Here is a 22,677-nt window from a genome sequence, read left to right on the forward strand (position 1 = left end):
TACCAGTAAGACTCCCTAATCGGGAGATAAGCGACCGTTGGTCGCTTATCTCCACAAATAGGCCAAAAGTTTGTTTTACCAATTATCAAGACATACGGGCAGTTGACAGTTTGCCATGGTTACTCATTGAAGTTGAATCTCCATATATGGAGATAACCTACGCATCACACTAAGTCTGACCTCACCAGCCCATATTTGGGCATGAGCAACTTATGTCTCCATATATGGAGATATGATGACATCACACAGTCCTCAGCCGATGATGTGGCGTGATGTCATACAATACACAAACAAGCCCTACAGTATAAAGGGGCAATTCTTGCCAGGAAAGAAGCATTTCTTCGACTCAGACCTTATCGCCAGGGTTGGCTTCTAGCAGCTGTCGGTAGATAATGCCGGTCTTATATACTCATTGAAGTTGAATCTCCATATATGGAGATAACCTACGCATCACACTAAGTCTGACCTCACCAGCCCATATTTGGGCATGAGCAACTTATGTCTCCATATATGGAGATATGATGACATCACACAGTCCTCAGCCGATGATGTGGCGTGATGTCATACAATACACAAACGTCATACTGATGTCAGCAGTGTGATGTCATACTGATGCGGAGATATGAGCAGGGCAAAGGTGTGACGTGTGACGTGTGACCGACCGACCGACCGACCGACCGACGGACGGCCGGTGGAGGTTTTGATACTAAACTGCGACCTTACGGTCGCAATAAATCAGGCTCTAGTGCTCTGCTGCTAGTGTGGCTACTCATACATTTGCTGTTTGAGAAAAGTACAGTATTGTATGAAATGGAATCATTTTCTTTTTAAAAAGGGGGAAAAACACACACAATCTGAAAAGCAATAGGCCTACAGTATATCGGCCTAACATTACAAGACAGAGCTGAATAAAGAAAACAAACTGTGGTTTACAGAATGCTTTCGAGCCCATAAGTGTAAATCAATAAAGAGTGAATCGTGCTAGTGCTGATATTGAACGCAGCCATCGATTGGTTAGCGTTATTGTTCCAAAGGGAGTGCTCAATCGATGATCTCACATGCTCATCATTGATTATTGTGTTCACTACATGCTGCATTGAACATAATGGTGTCAAATTGAACCAAATGGACGGCAAGAGACAGAACAATCCACAGCAATCTTGGTCGTTTTTAAGGTTATCTTAGATATGTTGGCCTAATGTTGAAACTAAAGGAAAGGCCATTCATAGGGTTAGCAAATGAATTTGACTGTCCATTTGGGTTGTACATTCAGAATTAGATCAGTGGTTCATATTTTAACTGGGGACCCCCCACCCTGACAAGCACTAAGAATTGAGGCATTACATTTTGTATAACACGGTTCTATTAAAATAGCAGATCTACTTGCTCACCACGCCTCGCAACGCGTATAGCATATAATGTGGGGACCCCCTCTGGGGGTCCGAACCCACAGGTTGAGAACCGCTGGGTTAAATGAGCGTGCACGTTCTTCAGCGTATACTCCTAAATAAAGCCTTGCCCATGCACACACTGAGATGAGTCAGAGGGTGATGGTGTGACGAGCAGATCCATATGACACTAGAGCATGATGCAGTCTCTCGTTATGAGCTCAGCTGCCCAGTGCTCCCGGGCTACAGAGCCACTGTCACTTCTCCTCAGCCACGGCCCTGTGTGTGTGTCTGTGTGTGTGTGTGTGTGTGTGTGTGTGTGTGTGTGTGTGTGTGTGTGTGTGTGTGTGTGTGTGTGCGTGCGTGCGTGCGTGCCAGCGTGCGTGCGTGCGTGCGTGCGTGCGTGCGTGTACTTATAGATCACCACTTGGCCCAATGAGACATGGACCGTCGCCCCAGTATAGTGACAGTCAATCTGTTCAATATATCAATTATGTATAATCTATAGGTCTTCACCACTGAACACAGCATCGTGATTAATGGTAACCACTTAAACCCTATATACTACATTGACCCGGGTTCCACTGGTCCCCATCCTTTTTTCCCTCCAGAATAGGATTCGCGTGGTTGGCCTATTAACATACGAGTATACGATCTCTTTCCTTAAGCCATTCATTCATCTTCTCCAAAGACAGTATACACTGTATGTTTATATCAGGAGTTAGTAAATGTAGTGTTCATGGTGTTTATTAGAGTTAAACCCTTTGCACACAGGACAGTTGCGTTTCTTCCGTTTGCTGTATGAATAAAACGCATTGGATTTGGTGTGCAATGCTGTACGGAATCGGCGCTGCGGATCCCAAAAGGAGTCATAAAAGGAGTGATGAGTTTTTTACCGCATGCGACAAGACGCACGAATCGAACTGGGTTCGATCGAGAAAAAAACGCACGGCCGCAGCCACTCGTCGCACGGCTAATTCGGATCCGGTGTGCATGAGGTCGTAGAGAATCATTGTTTTCTTAAAAAAAAATGAAATTGTCCGTTTTATCCGTGCGAGATAAACGCGCCTGTGTGCAAAAGGCTTTAGTTTAGGTTTGTTTTGTTGTCAGTGGTATGTGTCCTTGGGCGACAGACGCTGCATTCGTTTTCTTTTTTACGTCCTTTTTTCTCCCCAATTTAATCGTAATGCAAACGTATTCCTCCCCACACATATTTCTGTCTATTTTTTTTTCTTTCTATCCCATGATTTTGTAACCCATTTTTCACTCAGTGCCAATTGCCTAAGCTGTAATGGGCACTGCTCTCCCTCTGCTAACCTGCGGAGAGCCACCCTGTTGACAATAGAGCTTGAAGTGTGTGACGGAAGTGCTGCGGTTAACGGAAGTTACGTCATGCGATGCGGGTCTGTTTACATTCCCCAGCGAAAAAACTAAAATAGATTGTAGCTCTTAACTCACTCTGAATAGGTGTAACATTGCTTGAATCAATGTTTTTGTTTGTATATTGTTTATTGCGAGCGTAACCGACGGAGCAGGAGACGTAGACCAGCTTTTTTCGTGCAGGGAATACGTTTGCAGGAACACCGCACTGTGACAAAAATACAGCTTCCGGGAAAATTCAGCCCCCCCCCTCTTCACGTCTTCTGCCTTCTATTGTCACCAGGCTTTTCTCTTCGCAGATGAGTAAGCCTGGCTACGCGAGGCTAGCGGAGAGCCCCAAACTGAGCTCATGCTTCCTTCAGTGCATGAGGAGTGTTCAGGCCGCTATCACCTGACAGGGGAGAACCTTCCCCGGTTGGACGTAGCGCATGGAAGGAACACGTTATTCCAACCGGTTCCTTTCCCCTCCATCAGGCGCCCCGGCTGGCCAGGGGGAGGCATTATAGAGACCAGGTTTTTGTGAGGGTACCTACCCTAAGGGACACGGGAGAACATGCAAATTCCACACAGAAAGGCCCTTTCGCCTACCCCACCTAGGGTGTGGGTGCTGATGACGCGGAGGAGAGAACACGCCCACAGCGTCCCCTGGCAGAAATCGAACTCAGGACCTTCCAGCTGTGAGGCGACAGCACTACCGACTGCGCCACCATGCCACCTCTGCTGTTGTTTACAGGATAGAGGATGTGGAGCCTTCGTCCTACTCCTCCTGCCCAACACTCCCTGCTGACAGGTGCCCTCCGTAGGAGTACATGCAGTGACAATTATCCCTCTCCGAACACAGGCTATGTGTGTTCGTATAGACGCTCGACAAAGCCACATGCACCACTGGATTCGAACCCACAACCTCTGCTGTGATGGGCAGGCACTTTACCACTGTGCCACCTGAGCGCCTTACACAGACATTACATGTCTATGTTGCTATACCACGTTAATGGACACACTGCTTCACGTGAATCAGACCATGTGAGCTAATGGTTAGTTACTCAGATGGGATCGATTTATCCCCCTTCCCCAACAATCAGAAAAAAAAACTCTTGTCTAAGGCCTTGGTCAGTACGGCCCTGATTTTGCACTGTAGAGGCTAACTGACCAAGGCCTTGAACAAAATCATCAGACACATCATTCCCTGATAAGTCACATGTGGATGCTTCCGCGTTGATCCGCGACGGAACGACGAGAGGACCTTTTCAATAGTGACCACGAAGAGAGAACATCACTCTCATTGCAAAGTAGACTACCGTCACGCTGGACAGCTGAGATGGAGGAATGGCTAGTCCAAGAGTAACGTGTGTGTGTGTGTGTGTGTGTGTGTGTGTGTGTGTGTGTGTGTATGTGTGTGTGTGTGTGTGTGTGTGTGTGTGTGTGTGTGTGTGTGTGTGTGTGTGTGTGTGTGTGTGTGTGTGTGTGTGTGTGTGTGTGTGTGTGTGTTATCTTTGGGAGCCTAGGGCATGTGCACAAGTTGGTTGTGAGGGGCCTTCAAATGGCCAGCCTCTCCAAAAGGAGGGCCAAACAGTTAGCAAGGTACCGCTCTGTATCAGCTATTATAGGAGGCCGCTCAATTTGGAGGAGGCGTTGTTTCCTTTACCCATGATTGTTGTCTGCTGTGTTTGACATGTATGCCAACAGTATTGTATCTAACAATGTTCTGCCCTACATGCACTTTGTAACTGGCTGTTTTCCTGATTATCTGACTGCACTGATATTGTTTATGTCCTTTGTACATTCGTGTACTTCTTATGTGGACATAAATAAACATTTCAAATGTGTGTGTGCGTGCGCGCACGCGTGTGTGTGTTCATGCATGTGTAAGAGTGTGTGTGCGCTCGCTTAGGGGACCGTGATCATCTGACCCCCGGGATGGACATACAAATGATGTGGTCTATATTGGGCCATATGACTCTCATCCAATCATAGCTCCCCCTCCCCCTCCCCCTCCATCAGCCTCTTGTTGACTTTTCACCTCTGGCCCTTTTACCCTCTCTCTAGCCATCAGCCAACCCTCCGGAGGGAAGACAGCATGTACAACTCACTTCCCACGTGCACATTTGAGCACCGTAAAACATCATAAGCGCACGCGCACACATAAATGCACAAACGCACGCACTCGCGCACGCACATACATACGCGCGCGTGCATACACCCACACAAACTACAGAAATGTTAGTACAGGCAACATGTAGCACAGCATTTAACCACTTAAACCCTATATAGCCCTACTGTATATATATCCATGGGGACAGGAGTCCCCCAGCATTCTATACTTAGCCGCCTCTCCTCCTCCCCCCCCCCCATCACCAGATCGCTTCACTAAAAAGAAGCCGTCAACATGCCTTTTGTAGATCTGCTATACTTTCGCCAAATGTTTCACGCCAGGGTTCATGTGGTTAAATCTATACTTTCAGAGTTAAATTAACACATCTTTTGCCATGCACGAACAATCACAATTCAGCGGTGGAACATAAGTTGGCCTCTATACTCACCACACATTGCACCGGGGTGGTAGGAAGAAACTCCCCTTGGTTTTGCCTTTATTCCAGCATTCTGTCTGTTTCTTCCCGTCAGCTGTCCTGCTTCCTTCAGCTTCTTTCACCTTCCTCTTCCTCTCCTCCTCTTCCTCCTTCCCCTCCCTGTCCCCCCGCTCACCGCCGCTGTTCAGGTCCAGCTCTGTCACTGGTGGGGAGAATCCCAGAGACGTATACACACACACTCACTCACACACCCACAGCTCCAAGCAACAATTTGTACACACACACAGCTGGCTGTGAGGTTCACGTACGCACAAACACACACATACTGCACAAGCACAGCTGAGTTCTGCCTGTACACACACCCTCACAATCGCTCAGAAACACACACACATACACACACACACATACACACAGCTGGTCAAATCCACAGCTGGATGGAGCTGAATGGCATTACCGACGTGGCCTCCAGTGTTTTTTTTTCCCTTCTCCAGTCACGTTTTGAGAAACCAGCGAGACGGAGAGATGAAAGTCTGTCTTAATGCGTTGACATTTAAGAGCGTTGCACTCGGAGTCTCTGGTGTCATGACTTATTTAGCTTCAGAGACAGAAAGGATGTAAAGGCTACATTGCTCACATGAAGGCGCGACATTACTGCAATTACCGTTCCTCACATCTTGGTGGAGAGATGCTTCCGCTTGCCAAATCTCTCTTATATCTAGGTCATTTCCATCGAGAGCTGGCAACGGTTCCAGTCAGATGTCCACGAAAAAGTATAAGGATGCGTCTCCCGACTAATTGATGAGCGCTGGGCCTGTCGCATCCGGCAGTGACATCTGCACTTTGAATAGTGTTCTTTGAACAGCCAACAGAAGCAGTCTCATGCACGGCTTTCCGACATTTAAATCTTCATCAGCCTGAGCGGATCCAGGCACAAGTGCTCGAATGTTTCAATGTGTATCAGGCAAAGTTCTTCAGTCTCTGAATGTGGTCTCTTGGATTTTTTATTTATTTATTTCTTCCTTTCTGTTCCTGTGCCGCGTACATCCAGGTCACCGCTGTCATTTTACTGCTTGTCTCAACGTGGTCACTCCGTTCTTCAAAACAAAGTACCTCAACCGAACAAAATGGTGCTTTTGTGCTGAAGTCCACTCACCATGTCAGGTCTAGTTAAGGTAGTTAATCATGCACTTTTTTTTTGTACTTGCGGCGACATGTCAAACTTACAAAAGGCGTCCATCATCTGAGTAGCTAAATGGCCTCGGCTTATTCCACTTAGAGGGCCGTTTGAATAAAAAATCAAGCGGTTTCTCCTGCACGGCGCAGGGAGCAGGCTCTTTCCAGAGTGGCCTGTCACCATCAATATTTAACGGGGACCTGTCGTTGCATTGCTGTCACAGTTAGTTTCCGAGCCCCGATGTTATCGTGCGCTGGATGAGATGTTCTGCGTTCTCCTCGGACACTTCCGGTCTGCTGCTCCGCCAGTTGCGGTGCGTATACCTCCTGTTCAGTTCTGTTCCATCTTCTCGGCTTGGTCATCGTTCGCTCTCTGCCCCGTTCTTGTTCGCTTTTTTCCTGTCAGTCGTAAAGTTTGGTTCCGTTCCTCTGTGTTCATTTTAGCCTTGTTGCCTCCTTTCTACTCAAATTGACTCTGGTGTGTTTTCACTGTCTGCGTTCCTCTTTCAGCTTCTCTACTCATGCCTCGTGCCTGTGTTCCTGCAGCTGGTTGTCTTGAAGCCGGCGAAAACTGGGCGAACGCAGGCGAACCGCAAGTGAAACTGTGGCAAGGCTCAGTCATGAGGTGGTTTTGCCCTTCCTGTAGCAGCCCAGGTCCTTTTGTGTGGAGGCCAGCCTTTCATCTGTGTGCAGCACCTGACAGCAAACCTTCACTCAGCCTCCCCTCAACCAGCTTCAATCGTCTAAACTCTCTCTCTCTCTCTCTCTCTCTCTCTCTCTCTCTCTCTCTCTCTCTCTCTCTCTCTCTCTCTCTCTCTCTCTCTCTCTCTCTCTCTCTCTCTCTCTCTCTCTAGCTGTGGCTTACTCACTTGTCCTATATCTCAGGCGCTGCCAGAGAGCGTGGCTTCTGTCATCATCTTCTCCTGCACCCCTTCAACGCCTGTGTTCGGAGCAACCGCCCCCCTGTTGTTTTATTTTAGCCTTACAGTATCTCAACCCTCCTGCTCCCTCATGTCTTACATTGTTATGACCCAACTCCTTCTCTGTGTACTGAATCAGACAGATGAGACGTTGACAGATGAGACGTTGACAGATGAATCCAGCGGCAAGCAAGAGAGATCGACACGCTCCCAGCTCCAGAGAAACAACAGCCTGTCTCTAAAAGCTTGTCAGTAAATCTCTCTCTCTCTCTCTCTGTCTCTCTCTCGCTGTCTCTCCGTCTCTCTTTGTCTCTCTCTTTCTCGCTGTCCACTCCTGACGACAGATAACTCTCCTGGCTAGATGGCACTGTGCGCTCCAAGGAGGCACGCCACACAGTCCCAGCAGGAGGTTAAATAAACAAAACAAAAAACAAAGACGCTGAATGTAATAAAGCTGTGTCAAGTCTTGCGCGAAAAAAGACAGAGCTAAATCAGATGGACAAGAGGAGAGGGAGAGAGACGGAGGACGGTATATGGGATGGAGGAGGAGGAGAAGAATGTGGAGATGGAGGGGGGAAAAAAGAAATGCCCCCAGGAGCCACGAAGCTGACAGGCAAAGATGATAAGCGATGGAGAGAGCCAAAGATAGAGGAGGCAGAGAGGAGAATGTGGGGAGATTGTGAGGAACAGCGTGTGTGTGTGGGTGGGTGGAATGGAGAGATGATGGTGAGATGAAGAGAAAGATATGGGAGACACGGGAGAGGAGGGGCGAGAGCAACATGTAAGCTAGAGAATATGGAGCGATGGAATGGGACATGGGGGGATAGATGATGATGGGGCCTGGAGGGAAGGATGCATGATAGAGAGAGAGAAAGGGAGGGGGTAGGCGATGCATGGATGGATGGATCGATTGATTGATTGATCGGAGCGGCTGTAGGGCTGAATGAACGATTGATTGAGTTTTAATATGGGTGGATGGAGGAGGAAGGGAGGGCCTGATGGGTGACAAGAAGGCGTCTTGAGTTGTACTGGATGGGGGGATAAATCAATGACAGAGACGGACATGCATGGATGGGCGGAAGATGGATGTATGGGAAGATGGACGGACGGATAATCCTGCAACTGTCTAAACAACATGGTCTGCTGTAAATGACATTGTTATTACATGTATGGTCAAGACAAAAATAACCTCAGTAAAAAACATGAGAATCAAGATATATCTTCATATAGAAAAAACTAGCATCTACTGACAATGTGAAAGAGCGGACTAGCCAACACTACTGTAGCTCCGGGATCCAGGCATTTCAAGAAGAAAAGCCTGGGCTAGCCCCCCTGTAACTGTGGTTCACATTTTAATTGTATATAAAATACATGTAGCCGTTCAGATATCTTATTTTACATCAGTATTGTTCATGTGAACTGGTTTGTTTAGGCTTATGCATTATAATTATAAAATCGCTATGATTTGTCACTCGTTTTCCACCGCAGATCACTTCCTCATTTACTCAACAGCAGCAGGAGTCATGTCCCTCTCCGCGTGCATTCCAGACGCCGGAGGACCCGGTGAGATTTGCCGGGGGCATAGAATGTCCGCGTTAGGCGAGACTAAGCCAACACTAACTTGGGACACCTGAATTGCTGCATGCCTTCCACACCCTTCGAGCTCAGCGGTGCTGTTTGCTCCGCTGTCGCGTCGCAGTGTACCTATATATAGGTGGTGCAACTCTTTCTTTCTGTGGCTGTTTCCCACAGTGTCAGTTTGCTTGCCGCCTTTTACAGGTGTGAGCAGTGCCCAGGCAGCCACATCCTTCTCTCTCTGACCTTGTATGTGACCTGTAGTAGGATTCCACTGTAGCATAACATGTAAATGTATAAATACAAAACAGTATGTATAAATTATGTATATATATATATTGACAGAGGGTGGCAAGAAGGGATAGAAGGAGAGAGGAGTGAGAGGAGGAGTTTGTGAGCTGGAGTCTTCAGATTAAGGCGTGAAATTTAGAGCGATTCTTACTGCGAGTTTATTCCACAATTTGGGAGCCCTTTGGGAACCATTTTTTACTATTTTGATAAACATTTTTAAACATTTCAAATAGCTGATCTATAAGCCCACAACGTTTTCAATGTTTGAAGTATTTTAAAATGTATTTCAAAATGGTAAAAAGGCAAACAAGTTTAGGGATATAGCTATATACTGTAGGTCTAGGACGTGTGGAGTCAGTCAGAGGTGTTTTAGGGAAGGCTCGAACATCATCCCAGTGTTAGCCGATCTCATACATGCACACGATGAAAGATTAAAGCATATCTGTGGTTCATATGAGTGCTCAGAAATGATGCACACACACGCATGCACACACGCACGCATGCACGCATGCTACTGTACATGTATGAAGAGGAACTCCCTTGTTAAAGGGAATACAACATCTGAATCAGAGACTTGATGAATGAATCATGACCCATGACCCATATGGCTTTGTGTGTGTGTGTGTGTGTGTGTGTGTGTGTGTGTGTGTGTGTGTGTGTGTGTGTGTGTGTGTGTGTGTGTGTGTGTGTGTGTGTGTGTGTGTGTGTGTGTGTGTGTGTGTGTGTGTGTGTGGGCGGAGGGCGTGCGGGCGTGCGTGCGTGCGTGCGTGCGTGCGTGCGTGCGTGCGTGCGTGCGTGCGTGCGTGTGGTCAATGCTATGTGGATGAGTGGATTTTTATAGTGCTTTCTATACGTGCGTGGGTGGGAGGTTAGGGCGGTCAGTGAATATTGCTGCTACTTTGGTGTGTTTAGCTACTGGGGTGTGTGTGTGTGTGTGTGTGTGTGTGTGTGTGTGTGTGTGTGTGTGTGTGTGTGTGTGTGTGTGTGTGTGTTAGGAATGTGCCCCTATTGCCCTCAGCATCACCCAACGCCACCATCTGCTCAGTCTGCATCTGGTCCCCACAAGAATGAAAGTACAAAAACACAAACACGCATGAGCACGCACGCACGCACGCACACACGCACACACGCGCACACACACACACACACACACGATTGGCCCTCTGACCAACCAATGATAGGCACATAGCAACCAGTCCGACAGACGTCCGAGTGATAATCGATATAACAGAGTTTTATAGAGCACAATGATCCAGTTCAGTGGTTCCCAACCAGTGGTCCTTTAGGGTGTTCCAGGTGGTAACCTGGAATAACCAAATGAACCCTTATAGATCTTTAACTCTTGAGAGTCTAAAATTTAAACCAAATTTGGTTCATTTGGTTTAATTTCACACTCTCGAGAGTTAAATTATTGTTAAAAATCTGCATTACTTAATTTACAAGAAGTCTACACAATTAAAGGTAGACTTGCCTGTTGTCTCTCCTATGGTACCAACATCAATACAGCAGGAATTGTGGACTAACAATAACAAAATACCTGTATTCTATGTCTTGGGTATGAGAGGTTAAATCTCATCAAATGGTGTTCTGTGGATCAAATGCAGAATAAGTAAGGGACCTTGATATGAAAAGGGAGGGTTGATTGTACCTATTGGTCCCAATTAGCTCCTTCCCTTGGCCTCTCTTTCCTTCTCTTCATTTATGTAGTCTATCCTTCCCTCATTCCCCACTTCTCTTCTCTCATCCTACACATCTTCACCTACTTCTATAAAAAGCAGAAGACATTAAGAATGAGAGACGGACAGGGAGACAACTGATTAAGTCATGGAACAGAGGACAAGACACCGGGGGGAGTGTGTGTGTGTGTGTTTGTGATGTGCGCGCGTGAGCGTGCATACACGCATACATGCGTGCGTGCGCGACATGCCCGTCCTAACACACTCCCAAGCTTTGTGATACCACAGGCTGTTTTCTGCTTTTATCGTCATAAGATAAGATCATGTTTATTGATCCCCAGAGGGAAATGTAGGTGTCACAGCATCAACAGAAGTGAGATTGATTGATTGATTATTTATGACAGACAGATAGAACACAGTACTATATGCAGACTGCAGTTAATATAATCATAAAAAAACTGTTGCAAAACAACAATGCAACATAAAAGGTATTTACAAAGAAGGGTCAGGGGGAGGGATAGGTTAAGCATGGTTTATTGTTACCAGTTTCGAGTGGCAGCCGCCTGTAAGTGTTTTTTAAGAGCGGTTTCAAAGGAAGTTAGGGATTTACACTCCTTTAAGACTAAAACACAGTAGAGGTGTAGATTAGATTTAAGAATCAAATCAAGTGAAATAAAATACTGAATATTAAGCAGTGTGCTACAGTATGGTAACAGTATCAACAATGAATATAAGAATGCATGTGCATAACAGTGAGTATCTGGAGGAAATATCAAACAGTAACCTCACCCATCAGGCTTTCTGGGGGAAAGCCTGGTGTTCGTTCACAACCACAGACATAAAAAGGTAGACGCCTCTTCCGGCTCTCTGGTACCCGTCTCGCCTTGGTGGGCATTTTTGATTGACAGGCTTGGAATTCTTCTGTGTGCGTAACAGACAACAAGGTCGGTAGGCAAATCAGAGGCAGGTTTGAATGGAAAAGTCCCGGAAAAGACGCGTTGTGATTGGCCAGTAGTTTTTTTGAGTGGCAGCCTGCCCACTAGAAGAAGCGGCGTCGCTTTGATTTGGTTCCCTCTGTTTGTTTCCCCAATCCCTATTAAAATGCTCGAGTAGCCTAGTGTAGTCTTGCCAGTCGCTAACAGTTGGACTAAAAGATGCACATACCAAACGATTTTTTCAAAAGCAAAACTACTCCGCATCAAGGAGTTTATTAGGTAGGCCATAAAAGTATGTCCTTGAGTGCAGGGGAATTATTTTGGGATAAAACTGAATCCGTTTGGATAGTTCCAGCAAATTGTAATCCTTTGAGTATACAACATGACGTGTTGTGGTTTCCGCTCCAGACCAGTTACAACCCCAAAAAGTGAAGTGATCCCAGGCTAATCAAACAGTGAGCAAATACAGGAAAGGTGTGCTCAGTAGAGTGTAGATATCCACCAGGTCACTGTTGGAAACATTTGAGATCTTGTGGTTTCAAACTCTTACTGCAGTTGATTCTGGCCTACACTTCCCTATAGCTGGTCCCATTAAGTCATGACTTACACATTGACTTAATCAGTCATTAGCGCCATTAGGAGGAAGTAGGAATGTCACTATTAGCTTGTCACTACCATCTCTCTCTCTCTCTCTCTCTCTCTCTCTCTCTCTCTCTCTCTCTCTCTCTCTCTCTCTCTCTCTCTCTCTCTCTGCCCCACTCTGACATAATCTTTCTCTTGACTTGTCTCTCCACTCCTCCCATGTCATTCTGTCTGCCCCATTCTTTTCCATTTCTCTCTTTCTATTGGCTCTTAAGGTCTTCCACCAACTCCAAAGCTCTCTGTGTGTGTGTGTGTGTGTGTGTGTGTGTGTGTGCGTGCGTGCGTGCGTGCGTGCCTACGTGCGTGTGTGCGTGCGTGCGTGCGTGCGTGTGCGCATGCTCGCACAGTAATGCATGTTTGTTATTGCTTACTTGAGAGATATACTTGTCTGGGTCATAACATGCAGTAATGTTGCTTCATTTGGTCATATCAGACTGTGCCTCCCTCTTGTGTTGATATGTGGACACTACAGGCTGGCTGTCAATGGTGGGATTTACCTTTGCAGTCCAACTGCAATGGTAACTGCACAGACGCAAAGACAAAGTTGAAGCTTTTTGTCATGCTTCACACACTGTTATGTATTCTGCCCTACAAATGAAGAGCGCAGTAACTACGAACAAAGATTTGACTGAAAAATATGTGTTTTGACTGGTCAGCCAAATGAGATGTAGGCATGGGGAGTGGTCGTTTTTTATTGAGGGGTGTTACTGGAGAAAATGTATAAGCCCTTTTTTAAAATGCCATGACCCTCCCTCTCAACTGGGGGAAAAATCAATGACCCTCCCCAAGCATTAAAATAAAAAAGATTGACCCTCCCCTGGCTACAACATGACATTTACCACAGTAAAATTATGCCTAAAACCTAAACTTAGTTATTCCTAACCAGTGGTGAGAACAGAACAGAGAAGCAAGTTCTGGGTGGGCACTGCGAATGTTATTTTCTTTCTTTTTTTACTGTAAATTATTTGGATCTTTTAGGGTTAAAAAGGGTGCGAGCGGCAGCAGCAATGAACAACACTGAATATGCTAATATAATGCATTGAGATCCCAGCTGCACTTAATCCCAAAAACACATTTCCAAATATATACTAACACACCCTCCAAACTAAAGTAACACACACTGTGTAGCCTACTGCTGCTAGTGTAAAAGTCAACGTGGACATCACAAAAAAGGTGAGAAGTTCTCAGAGGTTGAGAACAGGTTATTTGACATCTAGGTTACAGATAAAACAGTTGACACATGTGCACAACACATGTAACAGCTGCCATTCGTTTCATTCATTCATTTTGCCATTCATTTTGTGCTGTTGATTGCATGGGGTCAAATCTGGGTCAAATGCGCATTTTCAACGAGCGATCGTTAACCTAATGTTCTTTTTTTTAGCACCATTTCACTTTTTACTTTAGGGAGGGGGGATACAGTTCTGACAACCATTGTTGCTGCCTTACACAGCTCTCCATTGTTTTAGGAAAATGCATAGTAGTATAAACACAGCAACTTCATTTCATTCACTAACTGCAGTGACTGTGGGGCATTTCTAGGGATGGCACCCAGGGTTTGTCATTAAATTAAGCAGAAGGCTGTCGACAATGGTTGCATAAGTGCCTGTACCTCTGGAGCCATTGTTTGCTTTTGAAAAATTGCATGACCCTCCCTTAATTCAAAGAGAAATCAGCAGACCCTCCCTAGGACTGAAATTAAAATAGCATGACCCTCCCTATTTTCCTCCAGGGGGTGCTGTTGATAAAAAACGATTGCTCCCTAAGTGATTACACTACACCAGGGGTCTTCATCAGAGGGTCCAGGACCCCCAGAGTTACTACAGGGGGTCCTCCAAATCTTTGAGTGATAGAAACTTTTTTTCTCCTTTGTTATATTAACTACTCGAACCCTAGTGTCCATATTCTGAGAACTTTAGCCAAAAATAGCCGATCTACAAGGTAGAGGCACACACACGAGGCGTTGTGAGCTTATAGATCAGCTATTTTTGGCAAAAAGCTTTGGTGTAGAGGGGAAAACGAGCAGACTAAGTACAAAGTGAAAGGTCAAATTCATTAAGTATTGACAGTTCAAGTGGTTAAATATCTGAACACAAATTGACATGAATCCAAAATACACTGATGATTGTGCTGTCAAACAATGAAACTACAGTATATGGAATCTATGAACAGGTTGTGGGGGTCCCAGCTTCATCTCTCTCTCAACTAAGGGGTCCTTGGCCTGAAAACTTTGAAGACCCCTGCACTAGACTGATCGTATATCTGTTAATTTGACCTTTGGGATGCACAAATAAGTCAGTGTGTTGAAAAACGTAGTTATTTGGCTTTGTAGGGCAGTATTTATTGTCTGTAGTTTTTGAAGCGGTGAAAACCGCTTCCTATAGTGGCTTTGTGTGTATCACGCCCATATATAGTCATTTTAGTCCAGAATGAACAGGCTTTTTCAAAAACAGAATGTCCGTTTAATTACCATATATGGTGATCTCAGTCCAGAATGAACAGGGTTTTTCAAAAACACAATGTATGTCACCTCATGTCCATATATGGTCACTCCAGGCCAGAATGAACAGGTCTTTCCTGTCCCGTACGTGCAAAATATCAGTCCAGAATGAATAGGCTTTTTCAAAAAGCAAAATGTGTGTCCCATGTCCATATATGGTCATTTCAGTTCAGAATGAATAGGCTTTATCTGTCCTGTACGTCCAGAATATGTGTGCGGTGTCCCTCCCGGTCAGATGAATGGATACTTTGAGGATTGGTCAAGCTTCACATGATAATTTGGCCTTCAGGTTTTATCTGTCTTGTACATGCAATAGGTCTCACCTATTGCAGCAATGACAAATAGCCGCATAAGAGCAAAAGCAAAGGCACAATAAGAATATACAGATGATAACAGAATGGTAAAAAGGAGCATTAAGGCAGACAAGAGTAAATACATTGAAAACCTAGCAGAAGTTGAAAAATTTAGTAGGCCACAAAGATAACAGAAACTGAAATAATTATAGAGGGATGCAGTTGACAAACAACTAAGAGACCAGCAAGCAGGACTTTTTATATATTTTTTTAAAACCTATTATACCGGCTGTCATACCGGCTCTCCAGACAATTCTATACTAAGATTCACCGCTTCACTTCGAACCGAGGTTTGATTTTTACAAAACTCGCAGTGCCAAATCCCTTGTAGCCCACTGCCAATAAGGCTAAGGTTAACAATGTACTTTTGTATTTTATTGTAGACTTGGAAGTCAATGGCGGTCAGATCGGAATGGAACCTTGGCCAAATATGAATGTCATAGACGAGTCTTTAGAACCTGTATGGTTTTCAAGCCCACCGGTACCGGCCCTACTATGAAGGATGTAACCTTCATTTTGTCTTTATTTAGCTATTTCTTATTATATTACAAGTTAATCCTTGTTAGTTGTCCTGCAATTAATGACTAAATCCTTACCCATCCCTAAGGGATACTTACTCGTCCTTACCCATCCGATCTCAGGCCGCTCACGTCCCTCAGATAGATTGGATAAATACCTGTAGTCATATATACGCCTTGATATTATATGTCACCCTTTTGCCCCTCTCTGATTGGCTACGGGAATACACGGCTCATGGCCTGTGATTGGCTATAGGCGTAAACACAGACAGACGGACAGACAAAGATTCCTGGAATTATAAATAGAGATAGATATAGAAGATGAAACCTCTAGTAGCCAAGATGGAGGGAAAACAACAGTCATCTCCATTTGATTTGATTCTTCTGGGCCTTCTTGCCTGAGTCACGGGTGCTGAATTTGACATTACCGTGAATGCTTATTTGACCTCATTCATTCATACAGGTGAAAATATCTTTGAGATCACTGAACAATGTCTTATATGAGGGAGCTTTGTTCAGAGTATCAGTGTTACAAATTCGCAAACTCTCCACAAAACAAACAAAAAAGCTAACAAAAAGGCAATAGAAGGGTTGCACTGACCATACAAAACACATCTAGGGGCCATGGATTCTCTGGGCGACCCCCTGTTGGTCGTGGACGGTGTTTGACAACCCTGTGGTCCTGGGGGCCCTACATGAAGGACATCACACTATGACTCTATCAGGTCCAAAGGATGTTGACTCAGATGAGGTCAGTACTATCGTTATGTGAGGAGTACTGCAGAGCATAGTTCAGCCAGTTAGTGCCTGGACCGCATGCAGTTTTGCAAGGACCTGTGTTCAAATCCATCTCAGGTCGTCACGTTGGTTTGCATGTTCCCCCATTCTATTTGACCTTAGTTAGTTTCCTGCCTCTCTAACTTCTATACTATCTACTTTTCTAAAAATAAGATCGCTCAGGCTGAAGGTTTTCCTATGTAATCCTATTTATACCTCTAGACTAGACTACATCTTCTCTAACTTTAACTCTATTGTATTGATGACAAGTTTGCCGGTGTAAAGGAGGGGAGCGTGTCGCTATTTCTACAAGTTATCTTTTCAACAACCAAACCTAATCCTAACCTTAACCTCCGTGGGGTGAGTAGCCCCTGCCCTGCCTAGTATACCTGCCGACGCTCTGTTGTCGAAATGATGTGCGTTCGAAAAAGCGAGTTTCCCCCCTAAAGGAGTAGGTGAAATAATATATCATTGTACTACCTCAAAAAAGAATGTCTAAGACATTGCGGGTCTGGAACTGCCTATTCTCCTTAACCAAAAGTCCTCCTTTTCTCCAGCTAGTCGCTGCCTTGCCTTCCCCCATTTCACCTTGATTCAAAAAATCGTCTATCGTCTCCGAATGTGGGCATAGTTGCCTTCCCTTATATAATATAAAATTAAAGTATTTAAAAAATACATAAAACATGTGGAAAAATTGCGTGGAGGTACTAAGACATGTAGTAATCAGTCTAGTGGTTTGCAAGATTAGCTTTGGACAAACACAGACACGAACAAACTGAAGACACAGACACACAGAACTAAGAACCAGCCTCCTACAGAGTCATGGCGTACAAAATTGATGCTCCCAGTGCCCTCTGAGCCAAACTGGAGCTGGATTACTTGCTGTATTGGCCTTTCCACCCATTAAGCTACCTGGTCTGGGCCTGGGAGAAGTGTGCAACAACTCTCGAAGCTGCTGTTTTGTTTTCACACTATAGTTAATCATGGTAACAGAGTTGGTTTTCCTGTTGCTCCATAAAGGACATGTAAAGACCAGACCTAACTCTGCTCATCTGAAGATTCATCATCTTCATCTTGGACCTCAAAATGCTCATCCCCTGCCTCCGCACCCGAAGCTTCATCATCTTCATCTTCGTCGTCTCCATCTTCCGCAGGCGTGCCAGTGTCAGTGGACGGTGCGTCCTCTGTGGGCTGCTCTTGGAGAGACGCTTCCTTGCCCTCTGATCCCTGGCTCCTCTCTGGGGCTTCATCTGCGTCGCCCTCCCTCCTGATGGGCTCCACGTGTTGCCTCTGGTCCCCGTCGAGCAGAAGCCTCCTTTCCCTAGTGTTCCTATTGATAGGCAGATATAGTTTATACTCATTGGGGAGCTCGTCTGACGAGAACATCCTGTCCATGAAATACACCCTCCTTATGCGACAGTTGGCGTGGATCTGTAAGCGCTGCGCCTCGACGAAGTTGGTCCCGTAGGCTTTAAGTGTGTAGTCCTTCAGGTTGAACTGAATCTGGTTCCAGCCTTCGGTCAGCTGCATTGGCATGGTGCAGACCGTCGGCGTGTTAGTCATCTTGCTGTGATAGTTGCTCGCCTTAAACCGACGACGGCTGTTTCTGTCGTCCAATATCGTCACTTCGAAGCTGAAGTAGTCTTTGAGGTTCTTGACGATCAACACGAGATAGGGGAGAGTGATGCCCATGGACTTCCGGGGGTCTGAAGGACATGTTATATATGTAGTACTGACGTTGTTCCCCTTTACCTCCAACACCAATGACTGGATGTCATTGTCTGTGACTCTCTTGACGTGACCGTGTCTCGTCGTGGTACCCCATAACTCAAGAGGTTTGCTGCCAATGCTGTATAAAACGGTCAATAAACCACTTAGATTGTATGTGCTATTGAACATGTTCTGTGGTTAGTATGGTCCAGCACAAAACGTTTTTTGTTTGGGCCAAACAAAAACTTCATTGAGATAACATTTAAGGACTTGATTTCTATCGACTGCCGGACGTATTTATATAGGCCTATGACTTGGGCATGACGTAACACTGACGAAACACAAACTGTTGTCCATATAGTATAGTTAGTAGTACCTTTATTGGAAGGATAAAACCTCTTGAGATGGATCATCTCATTTTAGAGGGGGTCAGTAGGACAACAGTTCTTACCCTAACCCTAAACATAACTTAACCCTAAACTCAACCTGACAAAAGCTATGCCTAAACCTAACCATAGACATAAACCTCCTAACCTTAAAGGCTAAACTTAACTTCACAAAAGCTATGCCTAAGCCTAACCTCAACCTTCACAAAGGCTATCCCTAAACCTAACCTTAAGAGGGATAATTCACAGCCGAAATTACATAATTTTCTAATCACCCCATGCGACTTGAATTCATGGACATTTTTTGTTTTTGTCACATTCCTGAGCCAATAATTTGATGAGTGACAGCAGTTCCCTACAGAAAAAAAAGAATAACCTTAACATTAAACTTAACAACACAAAAGATATGCCTAAACCTAACCTTAACTCTAACATAACCTCACAACCTCAAAACTGCCCAACCTTGACCTCACACCAACATAAGATTTTGTTGGGGGCATGCTTTGTAGTAAACAAAATAAATAAATAAAATAAAATAAAGTACCCCGCGTTGGGATTTGAACCCGTTATGTGAGTGTCATGGAGTAGGTATGCCTCACTCAGCTGGATGAGAGTTCCACAGTACACATCTTGGTCTACTTGACTATATTCAGAGGAAGCAGGCCCTCAAAATAAGTTGACCAGGACACTGCCAGTATACAAAACGCTCCATCCCTAGCCTTGGACATGGGAGACAATATCAATATGCTTATAAACATCTGCAGATAGCGTGGGGATATAATTGTAAAGAATGTAATTTATTCACACATGCTAATGGACGATTATAATTCTTGATTTTCATCACTTGTCAAACACACACACACACACACACACACACACACACACACACACACACACACACACACACACACACACACACACACACACACACACACACACACACACACACACACACACACAGCTCTATCCCCTCTGTGTTCACTAGAGGGAGATATTGTCTTACCAACCCCTTTGACAATGAATGATATGATGTGATGCATACTGTGGCCTATTAGATTAGAAGTGGACAAAGTACTCATCCCCTGAGTCAGAACATAGATACTAAGTATTCAAAGGGACTTTTTGACATGTAGGTCATCTCTCTCTCTCTCTCTCTCTCTCTCTCTCTCTCTCTCTCTCTCTGTATGTGTGTGCATCAGTAGGCGCCAATACGGACAAAATGACTGAAGTTGTGGTTTCTAAAAGTAACTGCTACTCCCTCACTTGAAGAAAACCAAAGAGTACATGAACACACACAAGTCTTGTGATGCTTTTCCTCACATTAACCCTGACGATTTAAAATTGGAGGGGGTAGCCGGCAGGGTACATTTGTGTTCATGCAGCAGCACTGGCCACCGTGGATGTCTGCAATTGGCTAGTTTTGGGCCATAGCCTGGGAGGACACCTGGCCCAGATATTTATTCTGTGATTATCTAAAACAATTGACGTGTTATTACGGATTCCACCAACGTTCTAGGCTAGACCTGTCTGATTGGCTTCCTGGCAGGCATAGTTTTACTGAGGTTAGGAGGATGTTACGGTTAGGTTTAGGTATAGTTACAAAAAGAAAACGATACTGTCAATCACAGCAACTACTGGCCAATCACAGCAGGACTCCCTAGAAAAGCATCTGGTATTCATAAGCATGCATCATTGACTGATTTGAACATTTGAGGTCCTGTGGAACCAACTAGCCAATTACAATATGGCTGTCCGTTTGGACTGTGGGATCTAAACAGCTGACACATCAAGTCATAGAAATGACATAATTTGTAAAGAGCTCTTTGCAAGTTGTTGAACGCATTGCCTCTCCCATATCTGGCAGATTAGAAGTAGTGGTTCATACATACTTTACAGTACATTTGCGGTTTCTATCAAAGACTTGTACAACCCAGTCTTTGTAGTTGTATTTCAACCAAAGATGCCCTAAGGGTGAGAAGCGACCTCGAGTGAGGTCGCGTGGCCGTGGGTGACTGGGGACGCTGCTCCGTATTAATGCGGCGCTGCTTGGCGGCGATGTCCTCCTTGAGACTCTGGTGGCGGCACTGCTGGCGTTCCCTGGCCTGGCAGTGGCGGCACTCGTCGGCAGGCTCCTCCGGCACATCAGCGCGTGCAGGTGGCCGGCTGGGTGGCAGGCGATGTGGAGCTTAAAGGTAGAATCCTGAAGAGGTCTGTGTCCTGCTGTCCGATGTCATGTGATGTCAGAACAGGTCAGCTAAATCCTTCTGCTGAGCTGGGTTTGATGAGGTCAGTGTCATGATCTTCATATCAGCAGTCTTGATTTGCGAATGAATTCTGTCTTGGCCATATAAGGAGCGTGACATGAGACGTGACTGACTGACTGACACATGCACGGGAGCTGCAGGTTTTTATTGTAAATTTCCCAAATATGGAGATGACTGAGGTCTGACATCATAGATGTCTGACGTCATATGGAGCGTCACTCACGCATGCACATGACAGTTTGGAGCTCCAGTAGCTGGAATATAATGTACCATAACAACCACCAACATAATATTATATGAATCAATAAATTAGCATAAAACAATGAAAATAGAAGACAACCAGTGCTTGAGCACCTCCAGGATTGCCTTATACTGTACATGTAGGACAGTGGTTCTCAACCAGTGGTCTGTGGACCACAAGTGGTCCTTGCGGGGGTTCCAGGTGGTCCCCAGCTAAATAATGGAGAGTTGGTAACCAACTGGACCCTTATAGATCTTTAACTCTTGAGTGTGTAAAATGAAACCAAATGGACCCTTCCAAGATTTATTGCTTTACTTAATTTACAAGAAGTTGAAGAATTGTTATTTTGATCAACGTTTGCCTGTTGTGTCTTCTTCTATGGAACCACATCAATAAAGCATGGCATTGTGGACAAAATCTTCTTATCCATCGACAACAAAATATTTAAGTCTTGGGTCTGAGATGCCAAAACTCATCAAATGGTCGTCCATGACTCAAATGCTGAATAAATAATGGACCTTGATTGATATGAAAAGGGTTGAAAACCACTGTAGAAGAACGAGGCCATTATAATAAAATTTCCCTCATTTATATTTCTCTTACCAAACCACATGTCTGACTTGCTCTCATTCAATACAAAGGCTATGCTAGGTCATTTTGTTTCCCCCTCCTGGTGAATGTGGTTTTTAACAAGAAACAAGAGAACGGATGTGCGCAACTCAAAAGCCTTCAAAGTACGTACGTACTGTAAGTACAGAACCAAAAGGTCCCAAAATATGAAATGAAGTCATAAACACTTAGAGCAAATACGTATGTAACACTTTTAGCAATGCAGAAGGAAACTTCCCTATATCTTCATACATTCTGTACACATGGGTGTGGGTGTGAAGTCTGATTTTAGGACATGACTTCACGTCTCGCCCAACAGTGTGAACTGTGAACTCGCTATGTTCCGTTTGTAGGATATGTAACGGGTTAACCAATACAAATAAAAAATAAACATTTTGTTCTTAAAAGTGCTTATCATTGACTTGGGGACCCCCCACCTGTCCCGCACGCCATCACTGTTTCTTTACCTTTGCCTATCCCCCCCATTTTTCTCTTTCTCTTCTTTTACTTGATTTAAATTAATCATGATCTTTTTTTTCTCTTAGGATACAAGTTTTGTTGAGTGTTTCCCAAAGTTAACTGTACCATAATTGTTTTCATACTGGGCGTTAAATGATACAGTTGTATTGTACTGTTTTTTTGTTTTTTGTTTTTTTTTAAAAGGCTTGCATTGTATAATGTATAACAAGCTATATAATGTTACACCTGAGTGTGGAATGGTTATCTTCTCTGGTTTCTAAATTTCCCAATGACCTCTGATAATGAATATAGGCTATTCTCTTCTTCTATTCCATCTTCTAAATTCAGTTTT

At 44.7% G+C, this 22,677-nt stretch overlaps 1 protein-coding gene across 1 annotated transcript; it reads right to left on the reverse strand.

Annotated features, from left to right (window-relative positions):
* Positions 1-17,694: 17,694 nt before the first annotated feature.
* LOC308290137 (cilia- and flagella-associated protein 20-like) lies at positions 17,695-18,555 on the reverse strand (the record flags this gene model as incomplete). The annotated part of the gene is made up of 1 exon (XM_080731912.1): positions 17,695-18,555. The coding sequence occupies one exon, from the start codon at positions 18,553-18,555 to the stop codon at positions 17,695-17,697; it is 861 nt and encodes a 286-aa protein (XP_080588038.1).
* Between the last annotated feature and the right edge of the window lie 4,122 nt (positions 18,556-22,677).

Source organism: Nannobrachium achirus, assembly GCF_963921795.1.
Source record: "Nannobrachium achirus genome assembly, chromosome: 8".
Taxonomy (NCBI): Eukaryota; Metazoa; Chordata; class Actinopteri; order Myctophiformes; family Myctophidae; genus Nannobrachium; species Nannobrachium achirus.